The 21594-nt window shown below is 37.6% G+C and overlaps 2 protein-coding genes across 2 annotated transcripts in view; both read right to left on the bottom strand.

Moving 5' to 3' along the window:
• Nucleotides 1–1965: 1965 nt before the first annotated feature.
• LOC117316355 lies at nt 1966–3497 on the bottom strand. Its single transcript, XM_033870897.1, has 4 exons — nt 3266–3497; nt 2790–3183; nt 2485–2644; nt 1966–2232 (listed from the first exon to the last, which is right to left on the bottom strand). Exons 1-4 carry the CDS (start codon nt 3495–3497, stop codon nt 1966–1968), a joined length of 1053 nt encoding a protein of 350 aa, XP_033726788.1.
• Nucleotides 3498–4325: 828 nt separating this feature from the next.
• LOC117316150 (zinc transporter 2-like) overlaps nt 4326–21594 on the bottom strand; it is a 56661-nt gene continuing 39392 nt past the window's right edge. Inside the window, exons 7-9 of the mRNA XM_033870659.1 lie at nt 21066–21171; nt 17024–17158; nt 4326–9677 (exon numbers count right to left, since the gene is read on the bottom strand). Coding sequence (XP_033726550.1) covers nt 9532–9677; nt 17024–17158; nt 21066–21171 — 387 coding nt within the window. The 3' untranslated portion in view covers nt 4326–9531. The remainder of the gene's footprint in view (nt 9678–17023; nt 17159–21065; nt 21172–21594) is intronic.

Raw genomic sequence — 21594 nt, 5'->3', positions numbered from 1 at the left:
GGTACTCCAGAAGTTCGTTCATTTTCGCTCTCTGCGCCAATGGAATATATCATGGCAAAATCGATGACTAGCTATTTGGTTGGTGCCAATCAGTCTCCAAGCTGGTGCATTTCTTTGGATGATTACTGAGAAGTGACAAGTTCAAAGCAGTAAATTTAACCCTATATGACGACCTCGAGATTCGTTTGAAGTTCATCGAAGTATCAGACTACACTTTCTGTTTTAAAGAGTGCAGAGAGTGAAAAGAAACGTAACTTCTAGGGTATTGAGGCCGGCATTAACTAGGTATCATCGTGAATTTTCAGAATATCTCCCCAATACTTCAGTTTATCCCTGTGTTCCCTCATCTGGTTCGTACAAATATAATGGGATGTAATTGAATCTCAGGCGAGTTCCCAAGATGGCGACTCTCACTAGCCTCAAACATAAAGACCGATTACTTTCCCTTTTTTTTTACAACGGAATGGATGTAAAATCAATACATGAATAGTTCCGTCATATGTACCTATACAGTTCGTGGAATACTGCAAATCCATTGACATCATCAGCCGGGTCCATCAGTCTCCAGACGTTTCAACCCTTGTCCCGGAACGTCCTCGTGATGGTGGATCGACAGTGGCGATCAACTCACTGCCCGTCAATGGATGGCTTCCAGTCTCTTTCCCTCCCGTCTGTTCCACAACCAGCACGATGCGCGCTCGGCAGCCTCTGCTAGTCTGCGTACTGCCGTCCTGCGTGCCTTCCCGACCACACCCACAGCCTGCAATGTCTTCAAGACTGAGCGTGCTGGGAATCCTCTGCATCCAACCTCCACAGGAAACAGCCAAGATCGCCACCCTCGCTCCCTACATAGTTCGCCGAGTACTGCATACTTGGCCCCGTTTCCGTTCATTAGCCAGGTCGCACCGCTCCTCCCAGGGAACAGTCAGCTCGATGACTATAATCTGCATGGATTCAGCAGACCATATCACCACATCCGGACGTAGCGTTGTCTGTATGATGTCCGGAAATACCAACTTCTTCCCCCTGATCTACTCTCATCTCCCATGTCTCTGCCCCTTCCAGGATGCCTGTGTTGCTCGATGCTGCTGTTGTCTCCTTCTCCCCTTCTTTTACGAACCGGATGGAGGATGGATTGTGCTTGCGAAATGGAGGTTGTCTCTTCTTCCTTTCCACCTCAAGAACATCTGCCAATTCCCGAAGCACGTGGTCATGCTTCCACCGGTATCGTCCTTCTGTCAGTGCGGTCTTACAAGCTGAAAGGATATGCCCCATGGTCCCACGTTCTTGGCATAGCTGGCACTTTGGCTCCTCAGCTAGTCCCCGCCGGTGCAGGTTTGCTGGCGATGGCAGAGTGTCGTATACTGCCCACAGCAGGAACTGGATCCTGAATGATTCACATCGTCACAAGTCTGTCCATGAGAGTTTCCGTTCTGGCAGCTGCCATCTTGTCCATGCTCCTTGAGAGCCAATCTCCACTGCCCTAGCTTTCCTGGTCTCTTCCTCTTCTCTGCGGATTTCCTTCTGTACCAAAGATCTTTCCCCCTTATTATCTGTACCTTCCCACGTCTGGAAATGGGTTGTCCCCAAACCTTGTCTTCCTGAGCAGGTCGCTCCAACGATGTCCCGGTGCTTGAGAGCTCCCTCAGCCTGCTCAACAGACTGGCTTGCTGGCCATTTCCTTCCTGTCCTAGTCTGGATTCCTGCATGGCATATCTTCTCGTCCTTTGAATCTCGCAGCGTCATCACTAACCTGGCCTTTGTTACCTTAAACTCTTCCACCAGCGATGGCAGTGGGAGTTGCAGTGATGACGTCCGACTATAGAGTCCATTGCTGGGGAAACTAGGCGGTACTCCAAGCCACCTCCGCAGATAGCTGCTGATGGTTTTTTCCATCGTTGTCAGAGGGACCTCTTATAGCATCAAGGGCCACACGAGTCTCGGCAACAGTCCATCCTGGAAGATCTATCTCTTGAACTTTCCTGGCAGGCCCGACTTGTCGATCTTCCTCATCCACTCAATTGCCTGCTTCTGCATGCTGCTGATATTGCTGGTATCTTTCAGCGACGCATCAAACCATTTCCCTAGGCATTTGATTGAGTTGTCTTCAATTGATGGGATCTCTTCTCCTTGTACCTTCAGCTTGAACTGTTGTTTCAGTCGTCCCTTCCTCATTATCATACATCTCGATTTCCTTGCCTTGAATTTCATCCTTGCCCGTGAGACAACCTCCTATAATGCAGACAGAACCCATCTTGCTTGGACATGTGTGGTGGTAGTCACGGTCAGGTCATCCATAAAACCTCGATTTGACTGTTGGTAGATTCCTGATTCTATCCTGGGCCCCCTGGTTTCCCGTCCTGCAGCCTTGATGATTAGATTCATCCCCATGACAAATAGAATGACTGATATGGTACATCCTGTCACTATTCCTTACTCCATGTTTTGCCAGGATGTTGTATCCTCACCAACAGTAAAACGCACCTGGATTCCGTTGAAGTAGCTTCGTACTATTCCCCGTATATGTTCTGGGATAAAGTAGTGTTGTAGACCTTCCTCAATTAGCTGATGTGGTATTGATCCATATGCATTAGCCAGGTCTAGCCACACTACTGTCAGATTCCCTCGGTTTGACTTGGCCTCTCTAATAAGTTGGCTTAGCACACTTGTATGCTCCACACAACCTGAGAAGCCTGGAATCCATCCTTTCTGTACCGATGTATCGATGTATCCATTGGTTGTCATGTACGATGTCATCCTTTTTGCCAATACCGCAAAGAAAATCTTGCCTTCTACGCTCAACAATGAAATTGTTCTGAACTGCCCGATGTCTTATGCGTCCCTCTCCTTTGGAACAAAGCATCCCTCTGCCTTTTGCCAACATGATGGTATCTTTCCCTTCTTCCATACTTTCCTGAGTAACTGCCAGTCTCCTCAGTAGCCGTGGGCACTTCTTGTACAATTTATATGGAATTCCACTTGGGCCATGAGCTGATCCAGTTCTTGCCTTCTTAACAATATCTTGGATCTCCTTCCATGTTGGTTTCATGATGTCAAGTTGAAACTCTGAAGGCTCCTCTGCTCCTATCCGTGGAAAGTCCCTATCTCCATCGCTGTGCACTTCCTTTAGGTGTTGCTCAATATCTGCTATCGAATTATTCAAACGGACTGCTCTTTCTCCTCCTAGCAGTGTCTTTGTAAACAAATACGGGTCCTTTATAAAGGACTCCCTCTTCCTTGCCCTGTCCTTCCCGGCCTTCTTTACCTGCTCTGCTTTCCTGAGTCTTACCAGGTTCTCCCTGATATCGTCTCGCAGCTGATGCAATCCTATCCTCTCGACTTGCTTTCCTATACTGTCGTGTGACACCTTTCAGTTCTCGTCCGAGTCTTTGTATGGTATCCTGTCTTCTGTTTGGGATAATTCTGTTCATAGAATTCCTCTGCTTTCCCTCAACTCCAAATCTTTCCTTGCAGAACGTGTAGATGATCGTTCCCATTGCCTCAATCTTTCTGTCTAAGTTTCCTATTAGAGCAGACTCTAGGATTGTATCTATGTCAGTTATATACGTATATAATTTATAAACTTCCATCTCAAATGGAGAGTGAGCGTATCGTTAATGATTCATAAGAACCGGTTCGTGGTTCTGCTGGTACGCCGCGTTCCATTACGAGTACAACAGATTAGTACCGGTACAACTGGTACGAACCCGTTAAAGAAACGCAAAGTTAGAGCATAGGTGCTTAGCACGTTTATAAGTCCAAGACCGATTATAGACTAATATATAGAGATCTATAATAGGTCTTGGACTTATAAACGTGCTAAGCACCTATGGTTAGAGTCAATCACTTTGGCTTCCGATCAGCTATAAAGTGTAATATCTAACTAGGCGGCTGTGTAATATTTCAGAAAAAGTCCCTCCGGTAATAAGTAAGAAATAATAAAATCAAATATCAAATATCGAAATCCAAGATTACCTTTCGGCCATATCGCTGTCTTGATCAATCTAACAGACTAACAGACTTCAAAATCCAAGATGGCTGTCTCTCGACCATTTTAGATTCCTGATCATTTTCAAAATGTAAATATCATTATCTAGACACCGCGGAAACATAAATGTGCAAATTTAGAAAGCTCTAGATGAAAACAATTGGATAAACTTTAAAAAAAACAACAAAAAAAACAATACGGCTGTCTGTTGGGCATCTCGGTATCTAATCAGTTCCAAAATGCAAAATGCATGGCTAGTTAATATGTGAGCACACAGGGACAGGCGATTCCCAACAGGCATCATTGATGGCGGACTTAAGTTTAAACAACAATGAAGATCCATCAAAAACATTTCATTATAAATTTTGATTTATTTGTCCTGTAAGTACGTAACTGTCACTTAACACTATTGTCAACCAAGACCCGTGTAAGAAGTTACATATACATGTGTACATAGTGCCGGTCCAGTCTGAATTAGAAATCAATATCCGTCCATTATAGGGACAATAATCACACATGTAGACATAATATATGAGAATACATAGAAGGTCGTATTTCAGTTATGTGGGAGCGCAAAATAATTAGATATCAGGAAACGTTTGATGAGATATGCATTAGGTTTAAAGTCACAAGGGAAACAAGAGCACCAGTTCCCAAACCGAATGTTTTTGAGCGAGCTAAAGAATACTTCTAAAATAAGACCTTATTGAGAGAGAAAAACTAAAACTTCCCAAACTAGACGTTATCAAGCTAACTAAAGAATACTAGATGTTATTGAGCGATAGCTGAAAAATACTTCCTAAACTAGATGTTATTGAGCGATAGCTGAAGAATACATCCCAAACTAGACGTTATTAAACTAACTAAAGAATACTTCCCAAACTAGACCTTACAAAGCTAACTAAAGAATACTTCCCAAACTAGACGTTATTGAGCTATAGCTGAAGAATACTTCCCAAACTATACCTTATTAAGCTAACTAAAGAATACTTCCCAAACTATACATTATTAAACTAACTAAAGAATACTTCCCAAACTATACCTTATTAAGCTAACTAAAGAATACTTCCCAAACTATACATTATTAAACTAACTAAAGAATACTTCCCAAACTATACCTTATTAAGCTAACTAAAGAATACTTCCCAAACTATACATTATAAAGCTAACTAAAGAATACTTCCCAAACTTGACGTTATTGAGCTAAAACAGTTCTACAATTAGAGGTTATTGAGAATTGTTCCCGAATTAGACGTTATTGACTGAGCTAAAAGAATATTTCCCGTCCCAATCTTGAATAGTTCTCAAACCAAACTTTATTGAACGAGCTAACCAAATCCAAAGTAGACGTTACTGAGTGCCGTATTCCATATAGAATTTGTGTATCATGTTCCTTGTGCAGAGATTAGGGAAAGCCTAATATAAATTTGTGAAATAAACATAAGAGATGGATAGGATAATGAAAGAGTGTTAGCATTGGCACATTTTTTTTAATTGAATTTACCTGATGTACAGGTACATCATACACATGACATTGTGTTAATACTGCTGCATAGGTTTTTCACATTATATATACTTATTTCCTAACTACGAATTAAAATGGTCGAAGTCTTCCTGTATCATATTTTTTTCAGCTTCCAGGTACCTAAAAACTTGTCCATTAGATAACAAGAAAGGGATTGAGTTCACAAAACCTTGTCCAGTATTCTAGACAACAGGGATGGGAGTACCCAAAACCTTGTCCAGTATACTAGACAACAGGGAAGGGAGTACCCAAAACCTTGTCCAGTATACTAGACAACAGGGAAGGGAGTACCCAAAACCTGTGTCAGCAATTTTATTTTAGATCAAAAATCTAGATTCAATTGGCACAACTAGTGACCAAGGTGAGTACACAGGAAGTTTGAAGATTATCACTCCAGTACTTTTCAAGAAATAGTGATAACAAGGGTTGTTTACAGATGGCAGAAGGCCGATTTACCATGGACACAGGGTGATTTGAATGAGTCCATAAGGATGGGCTATCAGATGGTGGGACTAAAAAACACTTCACAGTAAGCAAACTTACTGCTGTCTGAAAACCATAAGGGCCAAATGCTCGAGAAACATCAGGGTTTTATATCGTAAATAAGAATCTAATATGAGATATGAGGCTTTCCTGAATGACCAGGAGTTAAAGGGAGCATTTCTATCACACACACATTATTCATTATGTTGTCTCTTGGTTTGATACATCAGATAACCATTTAAAATAAAGATACGAAAAAATAATACAATACTCCCATACAGTATACAGCTATCCTTTTGTAAATACAGATGTAATTTGAAAGGCGTTTACATCTTACATTGGAAAGTTTCAACAAGAAGCCCAGGGGCCTGTGTCGCTCACCTGGTTGGATTTGACCAAAAGTCAAAATATGTTCATGTTCAATTTGTTTATAGCTTTATTTGATGATGTCAAACAATGCTTATAATATATGGTTAAGGGGAACAGATCTCAACTGCTTCAAAGATAAAACCCAGAAACAAAGTCCTGACTCTCTAGGGAATGTAAAAAAGACCACAGGGATTGTTTTAACAACATTGAGTTTAATGAAACTAAGTCCCTTGGGGTGGGGAAAGACCCCTGGGCCTATCCCCTCAGGCCCCTGGGGGGTCAGCACCACCATTTGTACAATTTTGAATCTCCACCTCATAACGATGGTACCGGTCAAATTTTGTTTAATTCCGATCAGCAGTTATGAAGAAGAAGTCAATTGTTGACAGACGGACGGATGCTGGATGCCATGGTATGGCATAAGCTCACCTTGGTCCTTTCGACCAGGTGAGTTAACAATGAATATAGTGAGGGGCCGGAACCTATTCATGGTATAGACAGCCCTCTCAAAACCACGGACAACCCTTTAAAAAGTTCTCTGACGTTAATTAAGTACATTTTCAAATAATTATTGTGAATTTTAAAGATTTTTTTGCACTGATTAAATACCATCCCATCACCACCAAAACATTTACACAGACAAACACTTGCACTTAAAATTTGTTCAGTGGCAGGTCATTTACAAACGAAAGTTTGAGGTAAGAATACACATATGTAGTAAAATGGTTTAATTGTCACATATCACTCATTTGAATAAAAGGATAACATAAACAAGAGTATAGTACCAGTTTTCCTGATGAATTGATAAATACATAAATATGAGGAATGATTAAAACAGTGTAAATATATATACAGGAAGTGCAATGATGAATTGGCACACCAACAAAACCGTAATAAGCACAATCACAATTTAGAAAAAAAAATGCATTAAAATAAGATTACTGCTAAATAGATGTATGTACTATTTCAGCATTACTGAGGTCAACATGACTATCAATATTGTACACAGATTCAAATATTTCTCTTCACATTAAAAATATTTCTTAAATTTTAAAGCACCATGTAAAACAAACAATAGAGGGGAAAAGTCACATAATTTGAGTAAAACAAAAACCAACAAGTGGCCTAATGGGCCTGCATCATTCACCTGGTATTCACCACTTTGATGATTCTCTGCCTTTCAGTTAATCAGAAAATAAATGAAATGCTTAAAAAAAAAAAATGACCCTTGTGACCTTGAATACCAAATGTATCTCAAGGTCATTATCATTTGCGAACCAACCAGCAAAAAAATACCATGATTATAAGCCTTTTGTTTTTTGATAAGTAGAAGCTGTATAAAGAAAAAAGTTGATGACAGACTGATGACAGACACTGCACCACAGCATAAATTATATAAATCGAAAAAAATGTCTTCATAGCGAATAAATATAAATTTAACAGAGTGTATAATCATGAAGCTTAAAATCATTCATGTCATCACTAGGTGGAATGGTTTATATACTGTACACATACAGCATAACAAACATAGAAGGTGTTCATCAGTTCGGAAAACTTCCATACTAATCCCTTTGTCATTTTACATACCAATAAAATATTTAAACTAAAATAATTCAACAAACTGTTGGTAAGGTGGACAGCAGTCATACGGGGCATTTGAAATAAATGAGTGGCTAAATATCAAATACAAAATGATCGATTCTTGCATATTTTTCAAATTATAACTGAAAATATTACGCCTACTTTACTTTAAACTTTGAACTCTAAGTACGACACTGTTGTAAAATCAATATGACAGACAAACTATGGTCTCAGGTTTTCGGGGCCCTTTCTTCTGCGATCACTTATCATTAAAGCAATTTTGTTGTTGCTTTTTTTTTTTAATTTTCAATTCAGCATAAGACAGTATGACAGAAGGTATTCTGAAATCAAATTGGTATGTTCCCTACCTACTGTATTGATAGAAATTTTCATTAGAATAGTTTTATTCAGTGTAGAGCAGAACAAATTGAAAGACCATGGATTAAAAAAAAGAAAAGTAGAGCCACAACCCAAATATTGTTAAGGTTGTCAACAACTTTCTCAGTTCCCAATGGACACTCTGAATAAATACAAAATGTAGAACAGAACAACACAGATCAGAATTAGGTTAGCTATCACGTATCAGAATTAGGTTAACTATCTTATAAAGGTTTTTGCTGAAAAAAGTATAGCTATCATGTGAAATATTGTCTGAAGCTACAATACATGCTGGTGATTACCGAAAATACTGTACACATTTAGTTTATAAGCCCATGCCTGGTAATAAGCTAACCCATGTTTTTTTGCAGTTCAAAAAAATGCTAACAACTGATATTCTGTTGTCCTACAATAAGCCCACCCCTACTTTACCGCCGACATATAAATAGTGAATAATGTCCATTGTGTAAGATAGTACTGGTGGATCCCATCCCCTCTGGGCTTATCATAGGATATCTACTGGGAGATTGGATAACTACTACTGCTGGAGATGCTTGCTTCAGAAACATGGTTTGGGTTTTAACGGAAATAATATGGCTGCATCCTTGATTTGTTAACTTTAACTCTACACACTCCCTGGAATAAATGTCATGGCAATTGTGAAGTTATAACACAAACAAATAAAACTGACCAATCTCTAAGCTGATATATTTCTTTTGAAGATCACTTAGGAATGACAACAAAGTTTAAAGCCAGTCAACAGTACGGCGACCTCGAGTATCGAGGGTTATGTGGCTGCGATACAATGCAAATCCTTCCAAAATTCCTGTTAATTTTAGTGAATCCAATCTTTTTAATGTAGCTAAAAGTTTGTGATCAGTTTGAAACATGTCTGATTAGTCAGTCAGAAAATGTTGTGATTGACCAGTCACAATTTTCATTTAAATGCCAGATTGATTAGTCTGGTCAGTCTGAAATGCTTGTCATTGGTCAGTCTTAAATGTTTTGTGATTAATCAGTCAGAAACGTTTGTGATTAATCAGTCAGAAACGTTTGTGATTAATCAGTCAGAAACGTTTGTGATTAATCACTCAGAAACGTTTGTGATTGGTCAGTCTGAAATGTCTGTGATTGGTCAGTCTGAAATGTCTGTGATTGGTCAGTCGAAAATGTTTGTCATATGTCAGTCCAAAACTATTTTGATTGGTCAGTCTGGGAGATCCTGACACTGAGAACAGTTCACCATGCCATCATCATAGGCCTCAGTCTGTATTGTGGTCTCCTGGATACCAAAGTTCAGCTGGACCATTTGTGTGGCTGCTTGAAGTACATCTAGTGGGTTATGATCCGCACCTAAGTAAAAACAAATCAAATGTCACCACAACAAATTTTATTTTTCTGTTTAGTTGACGAAATTTTTTTACAGTATTAATACTGCAGGATCTAGTTGTTCAAATCTTTATCATTATCATGGTTTTTTTTGGGGTTTTTTTTTTCACTGAATTTTGAAAGGATATTTTAGATAAGGGATATATCTCAGAATTTTTTTTTATGTTTTGAAATTTAAAATAAGGTTGACAATTGAAAATGATTTATTTGAAAATAATTTGTCTAACTGAAGAAAGATTCAGACACAGTTTTCAGGCGTTGTGAATATTTTCAGTCCTTTATAAAATAAAGAGATCTCGGAGGGATCTTCACACCCGCCAATGAATGATATATATATTTTTTATTTTTATTTTCCCCCAAAAAATTCTAACATATTAATACATTAGACATGACACTAAGACACACATCCACACATTCATCCATTATCATACTATATCTAATACAAATCATATCAATAATTGGATAACAAATACAATTACCAAACAAAACATAAAAAAAGAAAGAAAATAAAACAACAGAGGAAAACAAAAAAGGTAGAATTGTTGGTTTTAAGCTTTAATATATCAGAACTAAGTGAAATATTTGATAAAGGAAGAATAAGAAATGAGAAAGAATTGTTTTTCCTTGCTTATTTTTGTATTTAAATATTTTCAAGAAGTCTTGCCCATTTGGGATGTTCTCTCTAAACTGATTAAAATATTTGTCTCTCTTATTTCTGGCAATACATTTCTGAGAAAAATACATTATCTTTTAGAGAGCTTTTAAGGCTACAATGTCAAGGTCATTCTGAAGGCACCTTGATCTATAAATGCATTGTTTGAAGGTAAAAACTATCACTATTTATGCAGATATCAGTTAAACCAAAAAGAAAGGATTTTTTTTTTTTATGAAATTCAAATGTGATCAGCAGATTGTTTACTTGATCATTTATTGTAAACTGAATCAGGAATATGATTAATATTATCAAAATCATATATACTGGTACATCATATTGCACTTTAATTTTTCTTTAATTGTAACTTTTTGACTATAGTCAATTTCCTAAAAGTATTATTAAATTTCAAGAGTCCCTTACCCTTTTTGAATTAATTAAATTTCATTCAAATAGATGAAAATGAATGATCTGATCTGTATCCTGACTCTGTGCTTGATTCACATACACTGGATACTAGGTTTTGAGATACAAGAGAAAAGACCTAAACATGCTTGCTTACAAGGATAATTCTTTTGCTATGTATATCTTCTTGCTTCTGGATGGGGTACCCCGGTCCCTTTATACATCAACTGTATTCATTCTTTCAATGAGATCTAAGATTTTGTCCCTAGATGTTGGATTATTAATTTGCCTGTAATTTTCATCGTACTCTTTTTCTGGTTCAAATACATAGTTAAAATCCCCACATACAATAAATGTGTTGTTATTAAATTCATTGATTACCACATTTTATCATAAAACATGGGGTATCAATATTTGACCATACACTGTAATAAGTGTTACCTTTTTTTACCTATTTGTAAATCTAAGTCTAGAAAATTTCCTACGAAATCCCTTTTCTCTCCTAAAATTTCTTCATCAAATTTATCATTCTATTAATGATATGGTTACCCATCTATAGAGTGAGACCTATATCAACTAAAAAAACCCAGTAAAAATCCCCATTCTGATCTAATCATGCTTTCCTTTTCCTGTGTAAAATGAGTATCTTGAATACAATATATGTTACAGTTTTTCGACCTCAGACAGGAAAATACATCTTTATGTTATTAAAATCACCCAAACCTTTGCAAACAATATTCTAATACCTTCTATGAAGATGCAGAAAAAAGAAACATATTTATCACACCAACAATCCTACCTTTTAAATTGGTCACAGATAGTAACTTGGAATACAGTACAATTATACATACAACACACAAACACATGGAAAACAAACACACAAAAAATGAAAGATCAATCTGTTGTGAGAACAAATAGCATTGCCATAATTTTGTGAGCAGAAACATATTTGTATTTGAATTAGGACCTGTGTGTTGCGAGAGCTGTAGTGTTTGATTATATATAACTATCATGTCCATTATAAACCTATTATCTTGATTGTCTCAGTGTCAATATCATCCTCACCATCCTCCTCCTCATCATCATCATCATTGTTGCTTGTATCATCACAGTGGCAAGTGTCATCATTATCGTGGTGGCATGTATCACCATAGAGACAAGTGTCATCATCATGGCATGTATCACCATAGGGACAAGTGTCATCATCATTGTGGTGGCATGTATCACCATAGAGACAAGTGTCATCATCATGGCATGTATCACCATAGAGACAAGTGTCATCATCATCGTGGTGGCATGTATCACCATAGAGAAAAGTGTTATCATCATGGCATGTATCACCATAGAGACAAATGTTATCATCATCGTGGTGGCATGTATCACCATAGAGACAAGTATCATCGTGGTGGCATGTATCACCACAGTGACAAGTGTCATCATCATCGTGGTGGCATGTATCACCACAGTGACAAGTGTCATCATCATCGTGGTGGCATGTATCACCATAGGGACAAGTGTTATCATCATCGTGGTGGCATGTATCACCATAGAGACAAGTGTCATCATCATCGTGGTGGCATGTATCACCATAGAGACAAGTGTCATCATCATCTTAGTGGCATGTATCACCATAGAGAAAAGTGTTATCATCATCGTGGTGGCATGTATCACCATAGAGACAAGTGTCATCATCATCGTGGTGGCATGTATCACCATAGGGACAAGTGTCATCATCATCATCACGTCATGTATCACCATAGAGACAAGTGTCATCATCATCATGGCATGTATCACCATAGAGACAAGTGTCATCATCACCATAGAGACAAGTGTCATCATCATCATGTCATGTATCACCATAGTGACTAGTGTCATCATCATCATGGCAGTATATATCATCAAAGTGACAAGTATCATCATCATCATCATCATCATCATTGTCGTCGTCATCATCATCATCGTCGTCATCATCATCATCATTATCATCTTGTATCACCATAGTGACAAGTGTCATCATCATCATCATGACAGATGATCCTTACCCTCATCAATCCTGCTTATCATCCTCCTCCTCCTCATCATCATCATGGCATATCATTATCACCATCATCATGACATATCCTCCTCCTCATCACCATCATCATCACCATCATGACATATCATCATCATGACATATCCTCCTCCTCATCACCATCATCATGATGATATCATCATCATGACAAATCCTCCTCCTCCTCCTACTCATCACCATCATCACCATGACCTGTGATTCTTACCCTCATCTTTATTGGATCTAAACATTACTGATCTTTCCTTTACTTTTCTCAGCTTCCTCTTTTTTCTTAATTGAAACAAATGGGAGCATATGTATGAAATTCAAGATTTATGAAGAACTTCCTGTACAAGATCTTTTGTAGAACAGCATAGCTCGTCTCAGAAATGTTTGTCAATAAATAATTAAATATAAATCAATATTGTTTTGCATAATTGAATAAATAATAAATTATAAAGTAAAGAAATTATGAAGTTATGTGTAAATGCCTTTCAACACTTGAACCAAAAACTTTAAAGATTTTGTCCCCATAAAAATTTAAGCTCAAAATATGTCTAAAAGCAGGTTTTTAAAAACAAAAATTTTAAGTTCCACTCTGAGAGGGGATTGTATAACCCTACAAGGACCCTAATACCAAATATCAATATACCTTTCAACACTTGCACCAAAATGTTATTATTAGGTAACACCGGGGTGACAACATTAGCTCTCCCTCATCTTCAAGAAAGAGAGCTAACAAGAGATCCCAGAGGGGTCTTGGAGCCCACCATTGAACGATACATATCAGTCAAATTAAAGACTGATCTTTTCTTTTCCCTTCTTTCACAACATTTAATAAATTTATATAACAAAATAAAGCAACCTGAAATTGTCAAAATCCAAGATGGCCGCCTGTCAGCCATATTGTTTTTTTATCAGTCGCAAAATGTAATATGCACAACTAACGACCAAGGGGAACTTACATATGAAATATGAGAAAGATTTTTATGGACTTTCTGAGAAATAGCGATAACAAACTTCAATTGTTAAAATCCAAGATAAGGGACCAAGGGGAACTTACATATGAAATATGAGAAAGATCTTTAGGACTTTCTGAGAAATAGCAATAACAAACTTCAATTGTCAAAATCAAAGATGGCTTCCTGTCTGCCATGTTGCTTTCCGACTGGTCCAAAAATGCAATATGCATAACAAGGGACCAAGGCCAACCTACATATGAATTTTGAGAAAGTTCCCTTCAGTACTTCCTGAGAAATAGTGATAACAAACTCCAATTGTAAAAATCAAAGATGGCTGCCTGTCAGCCATATTGTTTTCCAATCGGTCACAAAATGCAATATGCATAACTAGGGACCTAGGGGAACCTACATATGAAACATGAGAAGGATCCCTTCAGTAGAACCTACATATGAAACATGAGAAGGATCCCTTCAGTAGAGCCTACATATGGAACATGAGAAAGATCCCTTCAGTAGAACCTACATATGAAACATGAGAAGGATCCCTTCAGTAGAACCTACATATGGAACATGAGAAGGATCCCTTCAGTACAACCTACATATGAAACATGAGAAAGATCCCTTCAGTAGAACCTACATATGAAACATGAGAAGGATCCCTTCAGTAGAACCTACATATGAAACATGAAAAAGATCCCTTCAGTAGAGCCTACATATGAAACATGAGAAGGATCCCTTCAGTAGAACCTACACATGAAACATGAGAAGGATCCCTTCAGTAGAACCTACATATGAAACATGAGAAGGATCCCTTCAGTAGAACCTACATATGAACCATGAGAAGGATCCCTTCAGTAGAACCTACATATGAAACATGAGAAGGATCCCTTCAGTAGAACCTACATATGAAACATGAGAAGGATCCCTTCAGTAGAACCTACATATGAGACATGAGAAGGATCCCTTCAGTAGAACCTACATACGAAACATGAGGATCCCTTCAGTAGAACCTACACACGAAACATGAGAAAGATCCCTTCAGTAGAACCTACATATGGAACATGAGAAAGATCCCTTCAGTAGAACCTACATATGGAACATGAGAAAGATCCCTTCAGTAGAACCTACATATGAAACATGAGAAGGATCCCTTCAGTAGAACCTACATATGAAACATGAGAAGGATCCCTTCCGTAGAACCTACACACGAAACATGAGAAGGATCCCTTCAGTAGAACCTACATATGAAACATGAGAAGGATCCCTTCAGTAGAACCTACACATGAAACATGAGAAGGATCCCTTCAGTACAACCTACATATGAAACATGAGAAGGATCCCTTCAGTACAACCTACATATGAAACATGAGAAGGATCCCTTCAGTAGAACCTACATATGAAACATGAGAAGGATCCCTTCAGTAGAACCTACATATGAAACATGAGAAGGATCCCTTCAGTAGAACCTACACATGAAACATGAGAAGGATCCCTTCAGTAGAACCTACACATGAAACATGAGAAGGATCCCTTCAGTAGAACCTACATATGAAACATGAGAAGGATCCCTTCAGTAGAACCTACATATGAAATATGAGAAAGATCCCTTCAGTAGAACCTACATATGAAATATGAGAAAGATCCCTTCAGTAGAACCTACATATGAAACATGAGAAGGATCCCTTCAGTAGAACCTACATATGAAACATGAGAAGGATCCCTTCAGTAGAACCTACACACGAAACATGAGAAAGATCCCTTCAGTAGAGCCTACATATGGAACATGAGAAAGATCCCTTCAGTAGAGCCTACATATGGAACATGAGAAGGATCCCTTCAGTAGAACCTACATATGAAACATGAGAAGGATCCCTTCAGTAGAACCTACATATGAAACATGACAAGGATCCCTTCAGTAGAACCTACATATGAAACATGAGAAGGATCCCTTCAGTAGAACCTACACATGAAACATGAGAAGGATCCCTTCAGTAGAACCTACATATGAAACATGAGAAAGATCCCTTCAGTAGAACCTACACACGAAACATGAGAAGGATCCCTTCAGTAGAACCTACACATGAAACATGAGAAAGATCCCTTCAGTAGAACCTACATATGAAACATGAGAAGGATCCCTTCAGTAGAACCTACATACGAAACATGAGAAGGATCCCTTCAGTAGAACTTACACACGAAACATGAGAAGGATCCCTTCAGTAGAACCTACACATGAAACATGAGAAGGATCCCTTCAGTAGAACCTACATATGAAACATGAAAAGGATCCCTTCAGTAGAACCTACACATGAAACATGAGAAGGATCCCTTCAGTAGAACCTACATACGAAACATGAGAAGGATCCCTTCAGTAGAACTTACACACGAAACATGAGAAGGATCCCTTCAGTAGAACCTACACATGAAACATGAGAAGGATCCCTTCAGTAGAACCTACATATGAAACATGAGAAGGATCCCTTCCGTAGAACCTACATATGAAACATGAGAAGGATCCCTTCAGTAGAACCTACATATGAAACATGAGAAGGATCCCTTCCGTAGAACCTACATATGAAACATGAGAAGGATCCCTTCAGTAGAACCTACATATGAAACATGACAAGGATCCCTTCAGTAGAACCTACACATGAAACATGAGAAGGATCCCTTCAGTAGAGCCTACATATGAAACATGAGAAGGATCCCTTCAGTAGAACCTACACATGAAACATGAGAAGGATCCCTTCAGTAGAACCTACATATGAAACATGAGAAGGATCCCTTCAGTAGAACCTACATATGAAACATGAGAAGGATCCCTTCAGTAGAACCTACATATGAAGCATGAGAAGGATCCCTTCAGTAGAACCTACATATGAACCTGATGAAAAGATCCATAAACAACTTTCTGAGGAACTGTCAAAATTCTAAATTGCCACCTGTTGGCAATCTTTCTGATCAGTCTCAAAATTAAACCTGATAGAACCTACTGATGAAATCTGAGAACGATGAGATTCTTCTAGTACTTGTTAAAATATAGTGTTAAGGATCGTTTACTGATGGATGGTGGACAATGGATGAAGGGTGTTCTAAACAGCTCACCATCTGGTGATGGTGAGCTAATACTTCAGTAAACAAGTTAAAATAACTCTGTTTACACCCATGATTCATTATCAGTTTCTTGATTTAAATTTCACAAGTGAAATTTCCCAACTAAGGGTAAGTACACCATACTTACTGACAGCCAGATGGACTGAGAGGGCCAGTTTGTCCATTGAGAGAGACCACACACGTAGGTCATGGATATCCTTCACCCCTGGTAATCCATATAACCGTAACTGTAATTCCTTTATATCTACTCCTCTTGGTGTCCCTGTCAACAGAGATATACTGGGAATCAAGTCATGACAATATAGATTTGTTGGAATCAAGTCATGACAATATAAATTTGTTGGAATCAAGTCATGACAATATAAATTTGTTGGAATTAAGTCATGACAATATAACTTTGTTGGAATCAAGTCATAACAATATAACTATGTTGGAATCAAGTCATGACAACATATTTACATTCCTAATGCGGTTTGCTGATATGAACATACCAAGTGAAAACAACAAACATATGACCATGAATACACTATGAAAACCGTATGAAAACATCGTCTCTCGTGCAAATCACCTGATTAATCGGGTCATATTAATACGCCATCGACAGTAAGACAGGAAGAGTAGCTTCCCTTGGATCGATAACGCTGGTACGAGATAAGTGTTAAAAATATTGAATGATTGAATTTAATATTATTTTTACTTTAATACTTCTTTCTTTTTGTTTTATACAAAATTAAACAAAAAAGACCAGAAAATGCGGAACGACATTAAAACAATGGCATGGTGCATAGGCGGGATCTCCCGGCTGTTCTAATAATTTGGCGTTTCGTGGTATACATGACAAATTTTTCTTTTTAATAAAATTTCTCGTTTTCTCGATATAAATTTTTTAAATCAAGGTTATGTAAATATATGAATTGAATAGATTTTTTTAATTTTCATTGCGGCTTTGAATACCAGTAGCTAGCTACATATCCTCTGAGGCACGCTACCGCGCGCCACGGGATATGTAGCTAGCTACTGGTATTCATAGCCGCAATGAAAATTAAAAAAATCTATTCAATCCATATATAACCTTGTTGGAATCAAGTCATGACAATATAACTTTGTTGGAATCAAGTCATGACAATATAACTTTGTTGGAATCAAGTCATGACAATATAACTTTGTTGGAATCAAGTCATGACAATATAACTATGTTGGAATCAAGTCATGACAATATAACTTTGTTGGAATCAAGTCATGACAATATAACTTTGTTGGAATCAAGTCATGACAATATAACTTTGTTGGAATCAAGTCATGACAATATAACTTTGTTGGAATCAAGTCATGACAATATAACTTTGTTGGAATCAAGTCACGACAATATAACTTTGTTGGAATCAAGTCATGACAATATAACTTTGTTGGAATCAAGTCATGACAATATAAAGGAATCAAGTCATGACAATATAACTTTGTTGGAATCAAGTCATGACAATATAACTTTGTTGGAATTAAGTCAGGACAATATAACTATGTTGACAGGAATTGTGAATAACATGTCTTGTTGGTTCAAACAACCAGATAAGATCTTAAGATCAACAATTTAGTCTTATACACGTAATGTGGAAAGGCAGTAATGAAGAGGTAAGGGTTAGGGAAAGACAGTAATGAAGAGGTAAGGGTTAGGGAAAGACAGTAATGAAGAGGTAAGGGTTAGGGAAAGACAGTAATGAAGAGGTAAGGGTTAGGGAAAGACAGTAATGAAGAGGTAAGGGTTAGGGAAAGACAGTAATGAAGAGGTAAGGGTTAGGGAAAGGCAGTAATGAAGAGGTAAGGGTTAGGGAAAGACAGTAATGAAGAGGTAAGGGTTAGGGAAAGACAGTAATGAAGAGGTAAGGGTTAGGGAAAGACAGTAATGAAGAGGTAAGGGTTAGGGAAAGACAGTAATGAAGAGGTAAGGGTTAGGCAATAACTAAGTACTATCATTATTAGGCCATGCAGTCATAGGGACTTACAAATTATAGAATTGAACTAAATTCAATAAACTACAGGACCTTCAGCCCTTTGGGTATCCTGATGTAACAATTGTCTATAATCAGAGTTAGGATAGGGCAACTATTTGGATAAGGAATCGCTTTTAAAATTATAAATATATTCCTGTTTAGATACAGCAGACAACTCCCCAATCTTCTCTCTCTACCTCCATTTCTCTATCTTCATCCACTGAAAAGCTGAATGGCTGTAATATTATGTATGGTAAACCTGTTAACAATAACATTTATACTACAGTACATTTACTGATGTAAGGTATCTATTAGAATATATGGGTGGATGGATAGCAAAGTGGTAACACACTCGCCTTTCATCTAATGGCCAGAGTTTGGTTCCCAGATCAAACATAAAATGGTATGGGTTATTTGGTTTATTTGGTTTATTTTGTTTAACGTCCTATTAACAGACGGGGTCATTTAAGGACATGCCTGGTTTTGGAGGTGGAAGAAGGCCGGAGTACCCGGAGAAAAACCACCAACCTACAGTCAGTACCAGGCAACTGCCTCACGTAGGTTTTGAACTCGCAACCCAGAGGTGGAGGGCTAGTAATAAATTGTCGGGACACCTTAACCACTCGGCCATCGTGGTATGGGTCACCACACATCAGCCCAACCACATGGGTTTTCCCCAGGTACTCTGATTCTCTCCCTCAGTATCACCGCCTTGCATGCTTCCACCCAGGCCAACAAGTGAGGGTAAAATATGCTTACATTACCTGTTTCACAATTTTTGTAAAATAAAGTTTATTCTTGTCTATTTACAGTTCAAAGAAAATGACAAGCCAACAGAATACTGACTATTGTCACTGATACCAATCCTATAGCAATCGGCAAAGTTCAAATGGCAAACAAGAAAGGCCAACAAGCATTAACAGTTATAGGAGAGTGACATCAGTAGAAAATCGCAGGGTGTTTACTGGGTATTTCATAAATCAAAATGGGAGTCCCTCTGTATGATCTGAATAGACTTCCTTAATAAAGTAGGATCCTTTTCATTTTCTAAACTTCAAAAGGCTATGGGGATAACTTCAACACAAACTCCAAACCGACTTAGCGGAAAAAATACTGCAGTGGAATGAATTTCACTGGACAGACAAATATTTCAATCATATTACAAAATGGGCACGAAAGCTGCCATGTCAAGTATTAATTTTGTCATAGCCAAAAACTAACACTATGCCAGCTTTCTTTACATCGCCAAAACTTTTCAATTCAATGTCACCAGTTGAACTGGAGAAGTTTAAAATGTGTTCTCCAAAATGGCGGTCATGGTAGAATCTAAGGTAGCAGTGTACAGTAAAAATGCCCAATTCTGGAAAACATGGCACATGTTTTAGATATGTAAACATTGCCAGTTAACTCTACATATTACCTCTAATAAAGTACGGTATATATATTTTTGTAATCTGTACAACATTTGCCATTTTAATAGAGCTCTGAAGGATAAGTAACCCTATTTTTTCTGTGTCTTTTTTGAGATGTGAATGCCATGGTAACAACTTGAAAATTGCTTAAAAATTGCAAAATATTATATTTGACTCAAAATGACACAATTCTCTACAATTTTTTTTCTGAAACCTATTTGAAATTAAATATCTCTATCCCAAAGGCAGAATTAATCTTGTTTTGACGTATGTTGTACATTAAGTTTTCCCGCTATCTTACCTTGAATATGAGCTTCAATTTTTCGCTGTAGGCAAAACTAAATTTCCTGTGTAAACACACTTTCGGAAAATCCGGAAATTTAAAATCCGGAACCAATCTATTTATTTTAATTTTAAAAACTGTGAAGCTTGTATGTACTACTTCATACTGAATATACCAATTATAGTGTACATTTATTTTTTTCATTTTTTATGCATATCATAATACAAGAGTTATTTGCTTAACAAAAAAAATCGCCCATGGCCAGACTGTCCTACTGCAGTGTGCTACCTAAGGATAATTTCTGATCAGAGTGAATTCCCAATGGTGAAACTTGAGAAGAAGCTTGAAATGTTTATGCACAGTGGACCACACACAAAGACAGATAAAATCTGATTAATACATTGATCATCAGGACCATCAGATGAAGATAGCCTTAAACACTGTTACCAACCATAAAGTTATGGATGGACGACCTACCATACTTACCTTCCATTAAAACACGTAACAAATCACGAACCACTGTTAAGGTTGTCACAATTACCAGCACTGAGAAGACAAACGTGCAAATGGGATCTGCGATTTTCCACTCAGGCTAAAAAATAGAAATATAAAATAGAAGGTTAACTATTGTAGATGTTCTTGTATGTGTGGCAGAATATATATAGGTATAAGTGATTAGAGGCAACAAGGATTGTACCAAAGACAAACAAACAAAGGTAAACAAGGATTGTATACAAGACAAACAAACAAAGGTAAACAAGGATTGTATACAAGACAAACAAACAAAGGACAACAAGGATTGTACACAAGACACACAAACAAAGGACAACAAGGATTGTATACAAGACAAACAAAGGACAACAAGGATTGTACACAAGACACACAAACAAAGGACAACAAGGATTGTATACAAGACAAACAAAGGGCAACAAGGAATGTATACAAGACAAACAAAGGGCAACAAGGATTGTACACAAGACAAACAAAGGGAAACAAGGAATGTTCACAAGACAAA

This window comes from Pecten maximus, chromosome 18 (assembly GCF_902652985.1).
Source record: "Pecten maximus chromosome 18, xPecMax1.1, whole genome shotgun sequence".
In the NCBI taxonomy this organism is placed as follows: Eukaryota; Metazoa; Mollusca; class Bivalvia; order Pectinida; family Pectinidae; genus Pecten; species Pecten maximus.
This window is presented reverse-complemented; position numbering and strand designations above follow the sequence as displayed.

Coding starts and splice junctions, on each gene's coding strand:
- LOC117316355 (XM_033870897.1), bottom strand. CDS start 3,497: ATGGGAACGATCATCTACACGTTCTGCAAGGAAAGATTTGGAGTTGAG. Junction 2,645..2,789: donor TTCATTGTTGAGCGTAGAAG/GCAAGATTTTCT, acceptor CCAACTTATTAG/AGAGGCCAAGTCAAACCGAG. Junction 2,233..2,484: donor GCTACTTCAACGGAATCCAG/GTGCGTTTTACT, acceptor TCTGCATTATAG/GAGGTTGTCTCACGGGCAAG.